Genomic DNA, 21,070 nt, shown 5'->3' on the forward strand with positions numbered 1-21,070 from the left:
TGACTGCTTCCCTTTCGAGAGTGTCATTTGAATACCGGAATTCCGATTTTGAAGCTGATCTTTAGGAGGAATAAAAGTCCACTCCTTCCGAGCACCTTGTCCACGTTCAACTGTAGTCTCATCCGACCAAAAGACCCTTTTCCAGTCCTCAGGTGTAAAGTGGCGATAGGTAAGGGCCCAATTAAGACGTTTTGCAGCGTGAATAGGCGTAAGATAGGGTCGATTCATCTTCCGCCATTTTCGAAGGCCCATTTCGTGGGTTAAACGCCAGATTGAGTGCGCTTTAACCTTATAATCGACCTCAGCAAGTAGATCCTCACGCGTAATATCAGGACGGGACTGAATAGCATCATACACACGATCTCGGTCCTCTTCAGTAAGCTTCCTTGGACCACCAAGGCGAGGCATTGAGATACCATGGGAGCGCTTTGTTTCCTGGCGTAAGGTGTAATGAATAGTTGAAAGAGGGATATGAGGGTACGCGTGCTTTTGAATACGTTTAGCACCCCATTTTGCTGAGCGTTTTAGCTCACATATACGCTCGCGAACGTGCGGTGGAAGCTCTGGGCCACGGGCCATAGTAGTAGAGTATAGAGAAAGAGTTAGAAAGGTAAAAAAAATAGGAAGAAGAGGGGGTAATAGCCTGTATAATACTAGTATACTGCGCGCTGCGCGTAGTCGCGTAGTATACTAGTAGGAATAGGTAGGCGGTATAGAATAGCGGTGAAGTGACGGAAGTACTGGGGTGCAAATACTCATGCAACATGACTGTACTTCGGTAGTACCTGACCAGTCCCCCACTCACACTATCTTTTCTTTGGTACCGTCTATGTAACTCGAAAAAAAAAAGCAAAACCCCACCAAATTCCCCCTCCCCAATAGATCTTCCTCCCTTTTCCTTTCCTCTTCTCTCTCCATTCTTCTTTCCCCCATTTTTTTCCCTTGTCAATTTCCGTTTCTTCACACACCGTCACAATGGGTTCTGTTTCAAACAGTGGCACTTTCCTCTTCACCTCCGAGTCTGTCGGTGAGGGTCACCCCGATAAGATTGCGTGAGTTATATCCCCTAAAACCTCGTTTCTACCCTCGGAGGGTTATGAGACGGGGTTTACACCAATTCCAATCGGCACAAGTATTAATCCATCCATAGTGATCAGGTTTCCGATGCCATCCTCGATGCCTGCCTTTCTGAGGATCCCCTCTCCAAGGTCGCTTGCGAGACTGCAACCAAGACTGGTATGTTGATCAATGATTACTTTAGGCCAGATCTCAGTCTGACATGTTACACTAGGTATGATCATGGTCTTCGGTGAGATTACCACCAAGGCCCACCTGGACTACCAGAAGATCATCCGTGGCGCTATCAAGGACATCGGTTACGATGCCTCCGAGAAGGGCTTTGACTACAAGACCTGCAACGTCTTGGTTGCCATTGAGCAGCAGTCCCCCGATATCGCTCAGGGTCTTCACTACGAGGAGGCTCTTGAGAAGCTCGGTGCTGGTGACCAGGGTATCATGTTCGGCTATGCCACCGACGAGACCCCTGAGCTCCTGCCCTTGACTGTCATCCTTTCCCACAAGCTTAACGCTGCCATGAAGGCCGCCCGTAATGATGGCTCCATCCCCTGGTTGCTCCCCGATACCAAGACCCAGGTCACCATTGAGTACGCCCACGACAACGGTGCCGTCAAGCCTCTGCGCGTCGACACCGTCGTTGTCTCTGCCCAGCACAGTGACGATGTCACCACTGAGGAGCTCCGTTCTGTCATTAAGGAGAAGATTGTTCGCAAGGTCATCCCCGCCGAGCTCCTCGATGACCGCACTGTCTACCACATCCAGCCCTCCGGCCGCTTCGTCATCGGTGGTCCTCAGGGTGATGCCGGTCTCACTGGCCGTAAGATCATTGTCGATACCTACGGTGGTTGGGGTGCCCACGGTGGTGGTGCTTTCTCCGGAAAGGATTACTCCAAGGTCGATCGTTCCGCCGCCTACGTTGCGCGCTGGATTGCCAAGTCTCTGGTCCACGCCAAGCTTGCCCGCCGTGCCCTTGTCCAGCTCTCCTACGCCATTGGTGTCGCTGAGCCCCTCTCCATCTTCGTTGAGAGCTACGGTACTTCCTCCAAGACCTCCGACGAGCTGGTCCAGATCATCCGCGACAACTTTGATCTCCGTCCCGGTGTCATCGTGAAGGATCTTGACCTGGCCAAGCCCATCTACTACCAGACCGCCAAGAACGGTCACTTCACCAACCAGGAGTTCTCCTGGGAGTCACCCCGTGCCCTCAAGTTCTAAGCGGGCTCTGCTTAATCCGGTGACTCCGGACAATTTTTGACGACTGTGATGATTTGCTTTGTTTTCAACAACTCAAAGCACGATGAGCATAGACTATAAAAAACCCTCATAAAATCGAGAAGTTGGTTTCCACTAGGAGACCAACTTCTCTTGTTTCATTATCTGCATGGTCGCGCAAATGACGGGCCTTTTCGGCGAAGACAAAATTCAACATGATACCACTTTTCATCGGCTGGGAAAGGAAGTTTTTGGCGTTTTTCTGGAGCGAAAGTCTTCAACACCACCTCTCTACCTCATTGCCCATGGTACCTTCGGGGAGCCTCTGGTCCTGCTTCTACGCTGGATCATGCTCTAACGGTTTCGAGGGAACCTTGATAGCACTCTCTGCGAGAGTCTTTGAGGGTTCTTTTCGTCTTGGTCCTGGGCATGCTAATCCAAACATTAGCGATAGACTCATAATATTATATCTTTTTTCATATATTGTTTTTGGAAGCATACCACTAGTTTACGTACTTTTTAACGCACTCAAGTCTCCTAAGAAAGGATTTTCAATACCTAGATGAAATTCTTGAGACAGTCTCTCGACCACTGTATTGAAATCAATTAACGTCTTACTTGGTCCAGGCGGAGTGCACGTCCCGACGCGTGACGCCAGACCCGCCCAAATTTGAGCGCGATCTGTCGACACCTACACAGCCAACGTCAATTGCTTTGTTAGTTTAGCATAAGACTTGACTCTTGCGTTCAAATTACAGGATGCCTACTATTTCCTAGATGCCACCATGGCCTCGCGTATAGTCCCCAACATCCTGGATCCGCTCAGTTCGTCTGCGCTGAACAAACTCCCCGAACCGACCCCTCCACCCATAAAGAAGCGGAAAAGAGGCGATCAAGAGGAGCTAAACAGTACTGCTGGGCATCTTTCTACCTCTTCTATCGTGATAAGAGTGAGTCACGCCTATAGTTGGCCCAGCATACGCTCAATCCATTGGTTGCTGTTGCTCACTCTCCGGAACTTGTATAGGCTCACTCGGCGTCTTTATCTGATGAACCCTTGATCCTCGAACCAATTACCGCCCTCCCCCGCACAAGGCTGCCCCTATCGTGGCTTGACGACACGCCCTCCTCTCGATCCGATGAGCAACCAGGCGGCCTTTTCACCGCGGACATCCCCACACTAGAAATTGACCTATGCGCAAAGACGGAACCAACCGTTCTCGCTGTGCGCCTAATCCCCAATGATGGACTCTACATCATTGAGAGGGTGAAGAGAGGCATATACTCGCTCTCCAAGCTCGCTCGATGGGTGCATGAGGGCAATATCGTTGTTGCGGCCAAGGGGTGGCATGGAACTGACGCGGCGGGGGTGGATGGCGTGGCTGTCGATGATACCAGTGTTGTTCCCGATGGGGTTGAGTGGTGGCAAATGGCTCATATCGATGAGTCTCTTTCCGAGGTTGAGATGGGCGAAGAGCCTGCTGGGTTAGATATTGCGGTTGTCTTTGGTCCATCCGAGTCGGACATTGGGAATACCGAGACATCCTTTGTGGGTGTTGTAGAGCATCGGAGTCATTCGCTTGCTCCGTCGAGGAGTTTCGATACCGCTGAGGGGGGCTCTTTCTTGCTTCCAGAATCTCAGGTCTTGGGAGATGTCTCTACGGCTATGGATGTTGATGTTGTCGATTCCAATGTCGTGGATGTGCAACAATCGCCAGAAGAGTTACTGGACGGGATGAGAGATCACTATCTGCAGGCTCTCTATGTGTCAAAGGTGATATGCTCTGCTCGATATTTGGACGTTGCATTACTAACGTTTTCTAGACTTCTGTGGCGTACTTTGCGAAGGGCCCGTTAACGCGCTGCCGGACTGCTTTCCAGGCTCGTGACTCAGAACAGCCTCAGGGTTCGACAGAGCTCATTGAATCCTACCGTGAAGCTATCCTCGCTACAAAGAAAATGGACCTCAAATACAGAGAAACATTACCGTCGACAATTCGCGATGCGGTTCTTGCGCTTTCTGACGATGGCGCAAAATCTAAGAAGCGGAAGAGTAAGAAAAAGAAGATGGGCAAGAACGGTCTTTACCCAGAGGAGGAAGGATTCATCCAGAGGTGGTGGAAGGATAGAATCTTAAATGAGTGTCCTGCGCAGGAATCATCGCGTGAAGCAGAGTCTAAGAAGCAGATTTCAGATCTCCGGTTGCGCGAGACCCAATTGCAGATCCTGCTAATTTTGGAGGTCATGGTGTTGGAAATGACTATTGCTTCGATAGAGAAAAACAACACTAACAAGGAGAAAGATACAAATGGGGAGCAAGATACATCGAAGAAAGCCAAGCCTAAAAAGCCCACGGATTTGAACGTGCTGCTTGAGCTCCATCTCGATCGGATGTGCATTTGGCACGCCGTGACAATGGAAGAAACGTCTGCCGCTGATACGGCAAAAGCTTCTTCTTTCAATAGCAGCCATCTTTCAGGCAAGAAAGTTGAGAGCGATGCAGTGCGTGACTTCTGCACGGAAGTCATCATTCCATTCTATGCTGCCCGTCTCCCGGACAAATGCAAGTTGATCACCCGCAAATTTGGCGTATCTGGCGGTATCTCCCCAGCTGCTAAGAAGACACAATATTCGAGTAAATCACACCGCGCGGAGCCTGGGGCGGAAGTCAAGCGACAACAGCCTGCACCGAAGCCCCGACGAACCTTACAGCGAGTACTTACGGACGATAAAGCGGCAGCGTCCCATGCTCGGCACCCAGGACTGACTCGATCTAATACTGCACCGAGCCAGCATAATGCGAAACGCGATATTGAACCCTTGCTGCCCACTGTTCTCAGTGGCAGTGTCCGTGGCGGCATACAGAAAGCAAAACGCACGGAAAACCGCGAGGTTGATCTAAATGCCGTAGCACGACAGCATGAGGCCAAATTGAGAAAGGTTCAAATGCTGGCCAACCAGAAGAAAGAGCTGGATGCTGCTATTCACGCCCTCCGGAAGCCGAACAGAGAGCTTGTCTCCAAGGATCTAGCAGACGATGCATCAAAACGGGCTATAAGCGGCGGAGGCAGTTCAAGAAAGTCAAGAAACCCCGTACGCAATCCGTTCGGCGAAGGTGTGCAAGTCATGGCGACTCCTCGAGGCAATCGAAGGAAGGACGCGGTGGCTGGGCTACCGTCGCTCCCTCGTAGTCTGGCCCCATCCCGGTCATTTGCCGGTGTGGAAAATTCTCCTTTTGGCGAGTCTCCCACCATGATCCCATCCTCAGGTCGACGGGCGATCTCATTCTCTGGCGCCGACTCCGACCCTTTCAATTCTCATGACAATCCACACGATGGACGAAGTCCACGATCAACCCAGCCGGATGGGGCTATTCAAGAAACTCCAACTAGGCCATCTTCCAAAATTTTCCAGAGTGATACCATAGCTGCCCGTCGACCATCATCCTCCACTGGCAAAGGCTTGTTCAGGGTACCCAACCTTCCAGCGCCTCGATCATCCACACAGCCAATGGTCCCTGGCTCCCCTATTCATTCACGCTCTCGGGATATCTCCGCATTCGCAGAAAACTTGTCAATGTCATCTCGACAATTCAGCCAGTCGCTCAATCAGGCTCGCACCTCAGCAATCATGGAGACCCCGCCCAGAAAACAAGCACCGCAGAGTATATCTACTCCCACTGCTGTGCCATTTTCTCTATCGCTTGATGCTATGGTCACCGATAATCCTCGTTCTCACTCCCCACCTGTGGTCATTGGAACCCCCGTCAAAGGCGCCACAACTGTGCCCGTAACGCCTGATAAATCACAATCCAAGTCGATATATGAGCAGTTGGGATGGGACGACGAGATGGAGTTCTAATATCCTAATTTCCGATGCATATCGTCCTCACGTGTCATGCATTTATGCGGAGTTCTCTGTGCTGGTTTTGCTCTGCTGTGTGTTATTTTTCTATTTTATTTGTACTGGTGTTCGAATACACCTGGAGTTCGAGACGGCTGAAGCACTGGCAATAGCGTGCATTGTTGACTTCTTTTTGGATATATCCCCATCACTGCATTATCTTAGCTTTCTCATACTCATAAACATACAATACATTCTATCCATGTCTCAGGCGAGAGAAAGAAAAAAAAGTCAAATTTTCCGTACTATTTTTTATTGGGCTTGACATTCATAAGATGCCACGTGAGGATTTTCCTTTGAAGTGAGACACAACATAAAGTTCCAGGAAATTGGACTCCATATCTAAAGGTTCTAGCTTAGGATCGTACACCCCTAATTCGTGTTTCAGGTAGAGTGTACGGAGTACGAATAATCACGTCACAATGTACTCCGTAATTCTGTACTTCGTACTTCGTACTCCGTCGGAGTACGCGAAGTACAACGGGTATTCACATGGATCTACACTCCCGATACGCGTATTCCCCTGGTCAATGTTTTTGCACTTTTTACACTTTTATCACTACATGTATGTTGTGTATTAGATATTTAATGGTTCATTCTTCTTGCTATGTTAGCTATAGTACCAATAGAGGAGGGATGTCTAACAAAAGGATACAATGGGGAAGACTAAGACCGCCAAGAGACCAAAAATATATACTAATAAGACTAATAAGGCCACGCATATGACCGGCTATTCTTGTCCACTTTACACTAACCTGTCAGTTTTATTGGCTTAATGAAAGTCAATTGCAACTAGAGGGCCACTAGATCGATCTTGGCTTGACCTAAAAGGGCCTTACGTGGTCGCTCTAGTGGGCTCCACATTGAAGGCAGTCGTATTCGGGTGAGGATGTTTTGAATATGCGAAAAACTCCTGAGAAGGGCAGTCTAAACAGTCAGCTTTACTTCACCTCCACATTCGCCTTTTTGATATGACATCTAAACCTTTCCAAACTTTTCAACACAAATCCAACGATGCTTACAAAAATTCCAAGGAATCAGAGATCTGCACATATTCTGTGCCACTCAGTCCGGTCATGAGCGAACAAAACCATCACAAGGCCCCGAACCACAGCCGACCTTTATTATACGTCCCCAATACATTATGGACGCGATTATTTGCAACAACGGTCATCATTGAGACCATCCTCACAGTGGCAATTGAAAGGTAGGGGCCCGACCTCGAATACCAGTGCCTTCTCGGACTTGGAGCTTATGGGGAAAATTAGCTGGATACTGATGAGCTTGTGGGACGACCTCGACGACGACAGCAAAACAAACGGACAAATGCGCCTTCAGTCATTCCTAGGCCTATACATTTTCGCTCTGTTATACGAACTGGCTCTGTCATATGATGCACTGCGTCGAAGGAACACAATCCAGCTGGTCGGACTCTGCATCTGTAACCAGGGCCTGTTCGCATTTGGCATCCTGCAGATGCGGGAGATCAAGGATACTATCGCCACCTTGGCCAATAAAGACCTCAGCGACCGTCTGCAGGACTTGTATAAAATTGAACTCATTCTTGTCCCCGTACTTTTAGGTGTCGGGACTCTGTGCATGAGCTTTTTTACGTGGAAGTTGCGTGGGGAGTTCTCATGGTCTATATACAAGAATATCAGTGCGGACTTGCAGATGAAGCGTCGATATTTCGTATATCAGGTTTGTTGCGACTGTGCTGATAATGTCCTTTGTTCTATGACTGACCTAATCCTTTCCAGGTGTATATCGCTCTCCTGAAATTCGATTTCTTCTTCGTATTCGGAAGTCAACTCCAAATCCTCCTTGTCGTCTTTCAAGCCCAAGACTTCGATTTTATTATCAATGCCTCTGTGATCCCAATCACGATACTGACCTTGGTCCTCTCAGCTCAATTTTGCAAGCGTGAGAAAACGAAATCTCTCATACTTATGATGGTGCGCATTCTCGAGTGCGACAATATCCGACTCCAAACTAATCAGTCATTCAGTTCTTTATGCTTCTTATAATTGGATTTCTTGTCCTCATTCTCCTTCGAATTCACAGCAATTCAGAGAGCACTGATTTTAGCTCTTTTCGGGTATCCCTGACATTATTTGCAGCAGTGTCAGCACTTTTGATGGTTATCACAGTCATCAACTCCGTGATGTGTATCATGAATTTCAATAAAGGATTGAAGAATCACGTCTTCACCCCCAAAAAGCGGAAAACCTCTGTCTCGTTGGAACTCCAACCTCAAGAGACACCTACGCGGTTCCTGTTGAACTAAGTATGCTGATTCTACGACTTACTGCCCTTTGTTTTTGTGTATAATACCCTGATTATTCCATGTACGTATTGACTTGATTTACATATTTGGTGACTCAACCACCTGCTTGATTTTCTCTCCCTTCCGTTTTAGTATTCACCTCTTGTCGCTTTTTGGTCAGTAAATATGAGCACCTTCCTGAGATGAAAGTAAAAGGTATAAGGGGAAGCTTGTTTTGATATTGCGACAATGGACTACTATGCTATGGGATTGACGTTGCCTCTGTTAGTTCACGCTCAAGTAGCATTGCCTCATCCAAAACCTTCATGAATTCCTCCCCTTCGGCTTCCCTCAACGGAAGCAATGGCTTTCGTGGAGCAATTCCATACCCATGCAGCTTGTTCAATGCATACTCTATGTATAGTTAGCCCAACATCCATTAAAATCCTCTAGGGAGATACTAACTCATGGCCCGTATACCACCTGGAACTGCAGAAGCATCAGCTCGAGCAAGAATTCCTTGGATCTTTTTTGCTTCCTTGCGCTCGGCCTCCGTTGCTGATGGCAAATTCAGTAGTGACCAGAGCCTCATAGAAGCCACTGGCACAAAGTTAGGAATACCGCTAACAGTGCCATGACCACCACATTGCATCCAGGGGGTTAGATCCGCAATAAGGCCGTCTAGCAAGAGAAATGGGTACTTCCGTGACTCATTTATTGTGGTATCTTCAGAGATCAGGGCCTGAAGACGGATCAGCTTCCCCATACTCCCACCGCATCTGCTCTTATCAGCGCTGTCCAAATGGTAATAGTTGCCGAGAAGGTTAAATAAACTCACGTCAACTTCACTCCACATAAGTTAGTTGCTCTTTTCATAACTGCACTGATAACTTCTGAAGACATATCCTGGCCGCCAGCGTTGGAAGGGAAGTTGTATAACAATAGAGGAATCTGACACTTCATGAGCAATGATATATATAGTGCGTTATGGACAATTCATACCGGCGATGCTTCACAAATATCAACATAATATTGAATGACTTGGTCCATGTCCGTGTTCAGACTTGCAGCGTAGTAGGCTGGTAGAATAACCATTCCAGCATCTCTGTTATTGTTAGAAGGAAACCAATCAGTCAGGGGGTTCAGTGCCAACTTACGCCCCGGCATCTGCAGCAGCTTTGGATAAGCTAATAGTTTCTCGGGTACTGAGCCCTCCCACACCAGCGACTATTGGTGTAGAGTGCAGCCCTTCCCCATCCAAAGTTGCCCTGATGAAGCGGATAATAGATAGACGCTCATCGAAATCCTAAGAATATTTAGTAACATGAAAAATGCATAATAGAAGGAATGGAATTCACCAGATGAACAGCTTCCCCTAACGATCCAGCACATACTGGTACTAAACGAGTGGTCGCATTAGTGTGTGGGGTTTCATACTATACGTTAAATCAACTTACCCATGCCGCGGGTGACCATAGCTGTGACCGATACCAAATTAGTTTCATGTGGCTGGTAAATTTCCAAAGATAGGTCCTGTCTCACCTAGGAGATGTCTCCGGTAGCTGTCAAAATCAATCTCTTGGTTGTCATCGAAGAAAGTTGGTAGTGGCACGTATACTCCTGGCCGGAGTGGTCGTGTAGTGTACGCCATTGTGAAATCGCTACAAGCAGTTGAATAGTAGTCACTAAGTCAAATTCCAGATTTTCAGGTTCTTCAATATTTAATGTCCAACCCCTTCGTACCTATGAGGGGCATGAGTATCGGGAGCATCGGTCGGTAAGCCGCTGATAAGATAGGTGCGGCAAGTCTCCGCTCGACCCGCATTGTAGTCAATCGTTCCACGGTTGGAAGAGAAGCCTTATCGCAGAGATAATGAGTTGGTTTAAGCTCCATGTGGCGTTTTTATGGATGGGTTGATAATTATATATGAGGATTGGTCTCCCTTTTGACAAAGGCAAAGATTCATTCCTCGACCAGCTACGTTAAACAATATGCAGGACGAGGTAAGATATATTTCCTTGGGCAGTAAGATGGATATTTTGATATTAACCCACATCTCAGAAAACCAAAGAGTTGGCTTACGATGCCAGCGAGATTCCTGTCGACATGGGAACTGTCCAAGACGCAGGTAGCAACCATGGCCTCCAACGACAGCTTAGGGTATGTCAAGCCACACTTTTTGTTTTGATGACTACTGGAGTGAACTGACAACAAATATAGCCAAGGCATTTGTAAGTGGCAGCACACTTGGGTCTTCCAAGGACATAAGGGGACTCACAATTTGATCTAGACAAATGATTGCCATCGGAGGTGTTATCGTCAGTCATTCATCCTGCCCCCATGACTTTATTTCCGTACTGATAAATTTTCAGGGTACTGGTCTCTTTCTAGGCACAGCGAGCGATCTTAAGAATGGTGGACCAGCTGGCCTTCTTATTGGATACTGTATTATGGCTTCGTTGCTATATTCGGTAATGGTAAGGCAACTGCCGACTTCCTCATATCTTCAAGAAGAGCTAACGACTATCTACAGGTTGCTCTCGGTGAGATGGTATCGCAATTTCCCATTCCAGGCGGTCAATTTGCTTTGGCTGGCCGGTTTAACTCACCTGAGCTTGGATTTGCTATGGGTATTCTGTTCTGGTACAAGTGAGTGGGATTGTATTCTGATCTATGAGAGCCTGGGCTAACAAATTCTTCAGTTATATTGGTGCGGCGATTCTTGCCTATCTCGGGAAATCAGGAAATATCTAACTTTCATAGTTGTCTTACCGGCTGAAATTTCCGCGGCGGCTGTTCTGGTTACATTTTGGACCCCGGCAGGACAGGCAGATTCCACATGTTCCACTGGCATCTGTAATAATGCCATGTGGGTTGGACTGATGCTTATAGCTGTGGTATGGATTTTTTTTTACCCTTCCAAATAATTGGATTGCAAATGATACTGATGATGATAGTTTGCTATCAACTATGCGGGCACGCGAATCTTTGGTGAAATGGAATTCTGGTTCTGTTCAATTAAAGTAAGATTGGGATCGTGCAGTCTCAAAATTGCGGAGATACTGACCGATATAGGTTGTGACCATCATTGGCCTTATTATCACTGGCGTTATCATTAGTGCCGGTGGCGGTCCTAACCACGAGGCTATCGGATTCAAATTTTGGCACGAAACTGGTGGATTCATGCAGTATGAAGGCATTGGTAAGCCGATCAATCCAGTACCACAATTTTTACCAGCATCTAACATTCAATAAAGCCGGTTCGAAAGGGCGTTTCCTCGGATTCTTCGCCGGTAAGACCAGATTCAACCTATAAGCTCGTACCGAGTAACTCATTGGTTTATAGTTTTGATTAATGCTGCGTTCGCATTTATTGGATCTGAAATTACAGCAATTGCAGCTGCCGAGACTTCAAACGTAAGAGTTTTTCGAACTGATCGCGAATTCACTTCACTTACAACCTATTACAGCCACGAAAGAATGTCCCGCAAGCCATCAAGAGTGTCTGGATTAGGCTTGTACTATGTTAGTTGAGGTTATTTCTTTCTAAGACGGCGATATACTAACTTCCCTTCCCTTCAATACAGTCTATATCTGCAGTGCCTTCTTGGTAAGTGTCCAAACCTTGATAATTACTAGCAGTCTGCTTACAATCACAGATCGGACTCCTCGTGTCTCCCTCCGATCCCTCTCTCAGCCTTTCTTCTACTGCGGCCAAGAGTCCCTTTGTTATCGCCATCCAAGTAATTTACCACGCAAATATTGTCTTAGGGTCAAAAAGCTAACATATACAAACAGAACTCTGGGATCTCGGTCCTTCCTTCCATTATCAATGCAGCCCTTCTCACCAGCGCGTGGTCTGCCGGTACAGCCGATCTCTTTGTCTCGTCGAGAACCTTATACGGACTGGCAACCCGTGGACATGCCCCTAAGATCTTTCTCAAGACTCGGGAAGACGGCTTCCCTTGGGTTTGCTTTTTGTTCTGCGGTGCTTTCTCCTTCCTGTCATTTATGGCCGCTGCCCACGGAGAAGCTGGCAAAGTGTTTGGCTATTGTGAGTGGATATCTCGAAGAAATTCTGTGCTAGATTATGAAACTAATTCCAATGAAGTCTCGAACATGACTGCAATGTGTGGTATGATCTCCTGGACAGGAATCTTGTGGACCAGCATCCGTTGGAACAAAGGCCTCAAGGCGCAGGGCATCGATCGAAAGACACTCCCATATATGGCACCTCTTCAACCATATCTATCATACTGTTCGTTTTACAAGATTCTGTTTTGTGTGGGAGATACTAATTTCTACGATTTTTCAGATGGAATCTCAATTTGCATCATGGTCATCATCTTCGGCGGGTTTGGTTCCTTCAGTGAGTTCACAAGACATGAAGCACCTCGTTCCCTTTACTAACCTCCGCCGCAGTGCCTACCTTTGATGCTTCCACTTTTGTTACGACATACTTTCCAATTCCGTTCTTTGCCGTGCTCTTCTTCGGATACAAGTTCTGGAACAAGTCAAAGATGGTCGATTATGCCAATATGGACTTTGTCACCGGCTCTTCGAATGAGGTTACCGAGAAGGTTAGTCCCATGTTACCCTAAGCGTTTCATCTAATTAACAGTTGACCGTCTAGGCGAGCCCTCAGAATCTGTGGCAGAAGATTTCCGATAGGATCTAGGTAACAATTCTCTTGCGCCGACAAGCCATACGTGATTAACAATTTATAACCTTATTTTACTGCTATGTATACGATAGACAAAGTGCTTGTTTCAATTTGAATTACTTATTATTTCTCTCACTGGTCGTTAATTGCAGTAGACCATGGGTTTCTTCCGCAAATTATAAGGCTTAGCATAAATGCTTCGAACCCTGGGTGCTATACACCTACAACGTGCCTTTGGTGTGGGGCGATAAGGGAAAATCAGTAAAGCGTTATCGCCTATAATCAACCTTGGAACTTGATAGCGATAGATAATCCTGTATCTCAAAAAACACATTGTTCCTGTCATCGGACAGATAAGCGGCACAAGCCGATGGCTGTCGGCTTGAGAGCCGTGCGTCCCGCTTTATTCCATTTTACTAGAGTTCGACATCCTCTCTCAATTTAATACTGTGATATTGACAAGTCTATCGAGAACATGGCGCCTAACTTTGATTTGGTGGTGATTAATGCGACAGTTGTGACTGCCAGCGACATCAGGTACCGGGCCTCTGGTGATTCCCTAAACATATACATGGTCGCTAACGAAATGAAGCAAATGCTGTATCGGGGTCAAAGATGGAAAAATTCAATCTCTTGCGAATTCATTCACAGATGATGAGTTGGCAGGTACTGAGATCATAGATGCTGAGTACGTGCTCTGCGAATCCGAAAAACCAAACACACAATTAACATGTCGAATACAGAGGTGCATATGTAATGCCTGGGGGTGTCGATGCACATGTCCACTTATGTCAAGACCTGAAAACTGGTAGCTAAATCACCTGTTTTAAATCAGCATTGAGACTAATTTTTGTAGGTCCACACGGCCTTGGGGGTGAATGCTCCGATAACTTTGAGACCGGGTCAAGAAGTGCTGTTGCTGGTGGAACCACTACCATCATCACTTTCGCCACTCAAACTAGAGCGGAAGAGGACCGAAGCCTCTTGAAGGTGGCTGAAAGGTATAATGCCCGTGCTGAGGAGACGGGCAGTTATGTGGACTACGGATTCCACATCATTATTGTTCGCAATGATGCGGATATTCTTGAGAACGAGCTACCGGTATTAATCAAAGACTGGGGGATCAGTAGCTGCAAGTTATTCTTAACGTATGCGACGCAGCGTTTGACTGACTCACAAATGTTGGATGTTATGTTTGCGGCGAGGAAGAATTCTATCACCACAGTGAGTTAGCCTCTGTCAACGTGATATCTACAGTGGATGGCGGTTAATATTGTATTAGATGATTCATGCCGAGAATGGGGATATGATAGAATGGTTGACAGGTAAATTCATTGCTGGGGGATATAGAATGTTTAAAACTGACTCAGACACAGAGAAATTGGAGAGCAAAGGAATGGTTGGTAAGTACACACACAATTATTGAAATTTTGTTTCCTGCTTGCTAACCTATACCAGCTCCGTATTATCACGCCTTGTCGCGTCCTCCGCTTGTTGAGGGAGAAGCCACCAATAGAGCGATTGCCTTAGCACAGCTCATCCAGAATCCAATTTTGTTTGTTCATGTTGGCTCAGTGGTACGTCCATTTCTCATAATAAAAGGGTCTTATACTAAATCAGGTAGCTTGGTGCTGCCAATGTGCGTCGTGCCCAGACGATGGGACTGCCAGTCTACGCAGAGACATGTCCTCAATACTTCCACCTCACCTGGGATGATTTGGTAACTTGCCCCAACCTAAAGCAAATAGACAATCACTAATTTAAATTATAGAAACGGTTTCACTCACCCACATGTTTCGAAAACAGCAAGATGATTTGCTCGCCACCTCCGCCACCCACCGCAGCTGATCATGAAGAGCTCTTTGTGTAAGACTGGCTGCATTTAATACAGGGTATCTTTAGCTGACATTTAAAAAGCGGCCTGTCAAATGGGACATTCACGATTTACTCATCTGATCATTGCCCTTTCCGCTACGACCACCCTCATGGAAAACCATCCGGTGTGTTAGAGCACGAAGCAAGTATGGAGGGAGAGAAGTCATGCAGCGGATCAGAGCTGCAAGGTTTATTGAAGCGGAAAGGAGGCGCATTTCGCTTTATTCCAAATGGGATCCCGGGCGTTGAAACACGCCTGCCGTTACTCTATACGGGGGCATTGGCCAGTGGTCGCATTACGCCGCAGCGATTCGTTGAGTTGACATCGACAAACCCGGCCAAACTGGTAATTAGATTCTTACACCTTTTCTAACTCCTTGGACTATTACTAACCTATCGATAGTATGGCCTATATCCTAAGAAGGGGGCATTAATGCCCGGATCAGATGCCGACTTTGTGATAGTAAGATATAAATTCCGATATACAAACCGCTGCTCCATGATGAAATTGACATGCTGTAATTCCAGTGGCACCCAGAGAAGACGTTCTCCCCGTTCAATCTCACTAATTCGATGCTACACCACAACGTCGACTGTAAGTGCTACCCACGATCAAGGATATACTTTACAAGCACGGAAAGCTGACATTGTAACTTTAAAGACACCCCGTACGAAGGGATGAGGTTCGAAAACTGGCCTCGATATACAATTCTTCGTGGTAAGGTCATGTGGGCAAATGGCAAGATAACCGGCAAGGTACGAGATGGAGAGTATGTAAAACGTGGACCGAGCCAATTGGGGCCGGTATCTCCTAGAGCTACTCGCGATCCTCGCACTGTAGCCGATTGGCTCTATGAATAAAGCTTTCTGGGGTCTATAGATGGTACTGCGAAAAGCAGGCTTAAGTAGGAATACAATGTACTCCCTCCAAGCCTTCCATCTAAAGACCGTCCAATATTTTATCGGTGTGCTATGTACGACACCATTTGTATTTCTCCGACTAATTTACAAGACGGACTAACAAGATTAGAGCCAAAAATTAGGCGTGTGGGCCCTAGATTAAAAGTGGTAGCGCCTCCAAGCTAGGAAGTCAAAAATAGCATTTCTACTCGAGATATAAAACACACTTTGCACAAGTGATTTTCAGGCAATTTAAGCCTAACTCCGAGATTCTATATGGTAATTTCTCCAAAGCCTACCACTTGTTATCACTTTCAATTGTATCCGATATCCTGATATCCTGTAGGAATTAGACTTTAACGGAAGTTCCACTAAACCTTCCAAGGTTGCCCAGGTGGAACCTTCCAGGAACACCCGGATATCGGTAGCAAATCAGCGTCTGAGACGTTATCACTGATAACGAGCAACGAGTATCCCCAGGCCTTTTTCTTTAGTTTGACTCTTTAAGATGTGTCTTGTGTCTTGTCTTAGTCCCAGTAACATAGGTGTGAACATGTCCTTCAATACCAACTGGCCAGATAATCATAGTACAGACGATGAGCGGCCAGCCAAGACACGTCGGATTGCCCGAGCTTGTCTACAAGTGAGTGCTACAAATTCAACAAGGCGATATAGATACTTAACACATCCGTTTTAGTGTCGAGCACGGAAACAACGATGTTTACCATCATCCGAAGAATACAATTTACAATTACCATGCAAGCGATGTCAAAGACTAAGCATCACTTGCTCATTTGAGACAGATAGAGCTCCAACATTGGATCTGACTCAAAGTCCATCAGGTCTAGTACAGCTGGTAATTGAACTTCAAAATCGGTGAGATTTAGAATTTCCACTCGGTCAAGAGCAGATGTTAAAACCTGAAGCAGACTTAACCAACATGAGACACGAATATTTGAGCTAGAAAATCAGAAGCGTCCATTCAACGTCAATACAAAGGAAAGTCCCAGAGATATCCAGCCTGAGTGCCAGGGAGCTCTTTCGAGAAGTCAAAGCGATATATATGATTCTCCCGAATCGAGTATCGACGGAATTCATTTGGGCCCTCCTATTGCAACACTGCGATCGTTAAGAGTGCTTGCGGAAGAAAGAGTTCATGCATCAACTTTGAGAGCCCAGAGATACAAGAGCATATACGACCCTACATATCAGGGACTTCTTACAGTCGAAGAGGTTGAGCGAGCAGTTGAAATGTATTGTACAACTCTGTTCGGGGGAAATGCTGCCTACTAATATGCAGTAGATTTTTTCAGCATTGCCATGCCTCGGCGCCTGTATTAGATGAAGGCATCCGGGATACATGGCAGGAATACCTTCAAACAAGCCCAACACTCATACTGGCCATATGCTCAATTGGTACCCGGTTTTGGGATACGGGTGATCAAAGGTAGAGAGTGCGAATAGCTGAATCCAGAAGCAAGGCTAATAATACGTACTCATGTCCAGTGATGGCTCTATTGTCGGTCATCCCCGATTCCACGATCTTACACAATTACTCGACAAAGCGGTCTCCAAACTCCTTCTCCGGCCAACTCCATCAGATGTCACATTAGACTCTATCTGTGTGCTTCTACTCTATGCCCAATGGATGCCGTGCAGCAAAGAAGATGATGAAGATGAGAATGTTGAGTGCCAAAGTACCTATCACGAACCTAAGGCTAAAAGTCGATACAACGAGATCAGTGCTTGGGTTGTCTTAGGCCTAGCAGAACGATACTCTGTCCTGCTGGGCCTCGAACAATCAGCCACATCACTTTTTAAAACCCCCAACAAGGTACCATCCATAGAGGATGTGAAGAGGCTACGAGTGTGGTACAACCTGCTCACATGCAACTTCAACCTTATGCTAACATCTGGTCTGCCTACATCAATTGATCCTAGTCCATCAGTTCAGGTAGCGTGGAGGTTTGTCTCTCATGAGTTGATGCAGTCCCCTGCGGATCTTCGAGTAAGGGGACTTGTGGAACTTGTCGGGATAGTCCACCTTGCTATGTCTAGTTCTGGGGATAAATCTGGCCGCCAATTGCAGCCGAGTTGCTTGGAACGGCTGAACAGTGATTTAGATGATTGGGAGAGGTAAACTAATATTCCTGGGGGTTCCATTTTTGACTTACTGACAGCTCGCAGATCTTGGTTTTCTCGTTTACGTGCGTTCATGAGACATCTTATACTCACAGCTATTAACAATCACCAGAGGAAACCGAATCCCATTACAACCATTTGCCATTCACTTCGGCCCGGGTATGCAATTACCTATCTACACGTTTCTGGGATAATCTAACCGGAGATGTAGTGGTACCGACTCTCCCTCAATTGTGCATCATTCGCACCACTACTTTCTTCCCCACGGGTATATCGACGATCAACAGATTCAAGTGAATCACGTTTCCGACAGGCACTTTCAGTTAGCTTGACCGCAGCAGCACAAATCATATTAGCACAATCCACCTTCAAGGCAGATACTGTCTTCTCACTAGATTCGCAGGAACTCTCTAGCTTTCCTGACGAGTCATACAATGTGGACCGTTCGTCCGTGAGTCGATTATATTACACGGTGGACTCAACCTGGATTTCACACACATTCGCAGTCATATTCTTATGTATTTGCTACATTCGGGGCATCATCGATGGTAAGATACTCATATAGATGCTTTGAAGTGATAATCTAAGCTTCTCAATTACTGACAACATGGAAAACAGAAAGCCTACAAATTTGTAGCCAAGGGTCTAGTCAGGAGGAAGGGAAAATCTTGACACGCCTTCCCTCCTCTTCTTGTTCAGTTCTCGCTCGACTCCTTCGTCTTGCGATAGAAATCTTTGACAGTGTTTCTCCGGCCACGACATTCCATTTTGCCCACGACTTCCAAGCCATTGTTCACTATGCAGTTGCTTTGGTACTAGTCTCTGAAAAGGACAAGCAGCATATTGAGGAAAAGGAGATCGATGATATGGCATTCCAGTCTCTGTTAGATTTGATGAATGATTCGGGTGTTGACTGGGCAGGGAATCTTTTCGGAGAGTCGCTTGATTTCCCGGAGTTGAACATGGATGGAATGCTTGATAATTGATAGTTGCATATTATAGCTTTGAAGAGCCATGCCTATATCAAAATTTCGATCTATAATTAGTATTCAAAGAAAGCTGTAGCCTATACACTGGTGAGAATAAACTTACCTCTCTGCAACATCCAACTCAAACAAAACATCTTGGGCTCCCTCCCAAAGCACCAGCTCACCCAGTGCCTTTAAGTTCTCAGTTCCTTCAACAATAGTCAAGAAATGATTGGCCGCCAGCGGCCCCATTTTACTTGCAAACGCAACACCTCCATAGCAGAACAGAATCTCTGTTTCGGAGATGCCACCAGGATATAGCAGAATCTGACCCGCAGCAGGGTGAGCCGTATGGTTCTCAAATGGTAGTCCGAAATCGGTCTCTCCTAACGGGATCCACATACCCTCCCCGCTCCAACGAACATGAATGAGCTTTTGGCGGTATGGGAGGAGGGTGCGGAAAAGGGCCACTGTTTTGGGAGCTGAGGATTCGAATCTCGCGCGGAATTGGTATGGACCGGCTGTTATTAGGATGGAAGTCATTTTGGCGATATGAGAGGAAATTAAATTATTAACCTTTTGTTTGAGAGGAAGAAAATGTTGAACTATTTGAGTAACCGTATCTCACGCATCGGCATTTTCGGGGTCGGGCCGCGCGGGCTTCAAGCCGCGCGCGGGTTGATCAGGAGTCATATCAAAAGCGACGATTGCCTCGCGAAGTTGGAGATTATACAACTCACTTCACAATTCAATGTCTGATCATATGGATATTTTGGTGTACGATAACACCTGTCCTTCTCGGGCAGGTGCTCAACAAACGATCCAAGAGGGCTCACTGTCCATCCACCCAATACTCCACTCGGAAGACTCATCTTTTGGCGCAGAAGTATACGGTGTTGATTGGAGCAAGCCTATCCCAGGTCATGTTGTCGCGCAAGTGAGTTATATTACGGAGGTTACAAGAAACCACTGACAAGTTGCTAGTTGATCGCTTTGCAAGACAAGTATGGAGTATTAATATTCCGCAAAACAGGGCTAGACAATAGTCGGCACATTGCATTCTCGCAGCAACTAGGTGACAGGTTAGAAGTCAATCCGTTCTTTTACGGACGAGAAAATGACAGATTGGGCGAACCGTTACTATTCGACGTAGCCAAGTAAGTGTTCCACGAAAATGCAATATCGAAGGTATGTCACGTTCTAATGAGAGTAGCATCGAGTTGGATGGTTCTCTGGTGAAGATGAACAGTCGCAGGTATCATCACAGTTTGGGGAATGCGTTATGGCACACCGTAAGCATTATCATCCCCAGCGAGCAACACCCATGGGTACTGACCAATCTAGGACTCCTCATATCACCAACAACGATCCAAGTATTCCATACTGCTTTCTCATGGGAATCCGGTCGAAGGCGGATCGTGGACCCATTTTGCAGACACACGTCGTGCCTACAGTGACCTATCTCAAGCGAGAAAAGACGAGATTGAAAACCTCGTTGTTGAACACGAGTAAGCCATCTACTTCGAGATGTCCCTGTCTCTAAAGCTAATTTTATCCAGTCTCTGGCATTCCCGAAAACTCGCCTCACCGGCTGTATTTGGAAATCCTCTTCCTCATGAACTGGCAGCCAAGCCACCGGCCTACCACCGTCTCGTTCAAACAGCACCAGACGGGCGAAAGACATTGTACCTGGCGGCGCATGCCAAACGGATCGTCGGCAAAGGTATCGAGGAGAGCCAACAGCTCATTTGGGAGTTGATCGAACATTGTACACAGTCAAAAGTGAGTCTAAGTCAGCCATTATCTACCAACCTCCGAGGCTAACTTGGGCAGTATGTCTTCAGCATGGAGTGGCTGTCTGGCGGGGATATGGTCTGGTGGGATAATCGGTAAGTCTCAAAGAGTCTTGCCTTATTGCATTACTAATAATTATAGCCAATCGATGCATCGTGCCAATCCCTATACCGCGACGATGACTGCGAGGGATGTCCGCCGTTCCACGATCCTTGATGATGGACCTTGGGCATTGGGCGTCTCGCCAGCAGAACTAGAATAACGACCCC

At 46.7% G+C, this 21,070-nt stretch overlaps 9 protein-coding genes across 9 annotated transcripts; 7 read left to right on the forward strand and 2 right to left on the reverse strand.

Annotated features, from left to right (window-relative positions):
* Positions 1–975: 975 nt before the first annotated feature.
* N7487_002873 (S-adenosylmethionine synthetase) lies at positions 976–2,292 on the forward strand (the record flags this gene model as incomplete). The annotated part of the gene is made up of 3 exons (XM_056870620.1): positions 976–1,052; positions 1,151–1,236; positions 1,292–2,292. The coding sequence occupies 3 exons, from the start codon at positions 976–978 to the stop codon at positions 2,290–2,292; spliced, it is 1,164 nt and encodes a 387-aa protein (XP_056735404.1).
* A 782-nt stretch (positions 2,293–3,074) lies between these two features.
* N7487_002874 (uncharacterized protein) lies at positions 3,075–6,150 on the forward strand (the record flags this gene model as incomplete). The annotated part of the gene is made up of 3 exons (XM_056870621.1): positions 3,075–3,239; positions 3,317–4,063; positions 4,114–6,150. The coding sequence occupies 3 exons, from the start codon at positions 3,075–3,077 to the stop codon at positions 6,148–6,150; spliced, it is 2,949 nt and encodes a 982-aa protein (XP_056735405.1).
* Positions 6,151–7,163: 1,013 nt separating this feature from the next.
* Positions 7,164–8,479, forward strand: N7487_002875 (uncharacterized protein; the record flags this gene model as incomplete). The annotated part of the gene is made up of 4 exons (XM_056870622.1): positions 7,164–7,399; positions 7,461–7,893; positions 7,953–8,147; positions 8,201–8,479. The coding sequence occupies 4 exons, from the start codon at positions 7,164–7,166 to the stop codon at positions 8,477–8,479; spliced, it is 1,143 nt and encodes a 380-aa protein (XP_056735406.1).
* Positions 8,480–8,720: 241 nt separating this feature from the next.
* Positions 8,721–10,109, reverse strand: N7487_002876 (dihydrodipicolinate synthase family protein; the record flags this gene model as incomplete). The annotated part of the gene is made up of 8 exons (XM_056870623.1): positions 8,721–8,872; positions 8,924–9,237; positions 9,297–9,409; positions 9,461–9,563; positions 9,616–9,764; positions 9,853–9,857; positions 9,916–9,936; positions 10,001–10,109. The coding sequence occupies 8 exons, from the start codon at positions 10,107–10,109 to the stop codon at positions 8,721–8,723; spliced, it is 966 nt and encodes a 321-aa protein (XP_056735407.1).
* Positions 10,110–10,450: 341 nt separating this feature from the next.
* On the forward strand, positions 10,451–13,137 carry N7487_002877 (uncharacterized protein; the record flags this gene model as incomplete). The annotated part of the gene is made up of 20 exons (XM_056870624.1): positions 10,451–10,462; positions 10,521–10,619; positions 10,680–10,690; positions 10,750–10,777; positions 10,832–10,936; positions 10,993–11,108; positions 11,162–11,169; positions 11,223–11,356; positions 11,417–11,482; positions 11,535–11,661; positions 11,717–11,752; positions 11,806–11,876; positions 11,930–11,984; positions 12,047–12,069; positions 12,119–12,202; positions 12,258–12,513; positions 12,571–12,717; positions 12,775–12,828; positions 12,882–13,039; positions 13,093–13,137. The coding sequence occupies 20 exons, from the start codon at positions 10,451–10,453 to the stop codon at positions 13,135–13,137; spliced, it is 1,635 nt and encodes a 544-aa protein (XP_056735408.1).
* A 460-nt stretch (positions 13,138–13,597) lies between these two features.
* On the forward strand, positions 13,598–15,858 carry N7487_002878 (uncharacterized protein; the record flags this gene model as incomplete). Its single annotated transcript, XM_056870625.1, has 12 exons — positions 13,598–13,659; positions 13,715–13,810; positions 13,866–13,930; positions 13,979–14,346; positions 14,405–14,525; positions 14,581–14,699; positions 14,747–14,842; positions 14,894–14,988; positions 15,040–15,343; positions 15,401–15,460; positions 15,526–15,592; positions 15,659–15,858. 12 exons carry the CDS (start codon positions 13,598–13,600, stop codon positions 15,856–15,858), a joined length of 1,653 nt encoding a protein of 550 aa, XP_056735409.1.
* A 1,537-nt stretch (positions 15,859–17,395) lies between these two features.
* On the forward strand, positions 17,396–19,025 carry N7487_002879 (fungal specific transcription factor domain-containing protein; the record flags this gene model as incomplete). The annotated part of the gene is made up of 4 exons (XM_056870626.1): positions 17,396–18,033; positions 18,152–18,198; positions 18,327–18,482; positions 18,658–19,025. The coding sequence occupies 4 exons, from the start codon at positions 17,396–17,398 to the stop codon at positions 19,023–19,025; spliced, it is 1,209 nt and encodes a 402-aa protein (XP_056735410.1).
* A 102-nt stretch (positions 19,026–19,127) lies between these two features.
* On the reverse strand, positions 19,128–19,550 carry N7487_002880 (uncharacterized protein; the record flags this gene model as incomplete). The annotated part of the gene is made up of 1 exon (XM_056870627.1): positions 19,128–19,550. The coding sequence occupies one exon, from the start codon at positions 19,548–19,550 to the stop codon at positions 19,128–19,130; it is 423 nt and encodes a 140-aa protein (XP_056735411.1).
* A 208-nt stretch (positions 19,551–19,758) lies between these two features.
* N7487_002881 (TauD/TfdA dioxygenase family protein) lies at positions 19,759–21,063 on the forward strand (the record flags this gene model as incomplete). The annotated part of the gene is made up of 7 exons (XM_056870628.1): positions 19,759–19,944; positions 19,992–20,164; positions 20,221–20,299; positions 20,352–20,515; positions 20,567–20,789; positions 20,841–20,896; positions 20,943–21,063. The coding sequence occupies 7 exons, from the start codon at positions 19,759–19,761 to the stop codon at positions 21,061–21,063; spliced, it is 1,002 nt and encodes a 333-aa protein (XP_056735412.1).
* Between the last annotated feature and the right edge of the window lie 7 nt (positions 21,064–21,070).

The sequence above is a fragment of the Penicillium crustosum genome (genome assembly GCF_028827405.1).
Source record: "Penicillium crustosum strain IBT 35664 chromosome Unknown utg000001l_segment0_segment0, whole genome shotgun sequence".
Lineage (NCBI taxonomy): Eukaryota > Fungi > Ascomycota > Eurotiomycetes > Eurotiales > Aspergillaceae > Penicillium > Penicillium crustosum.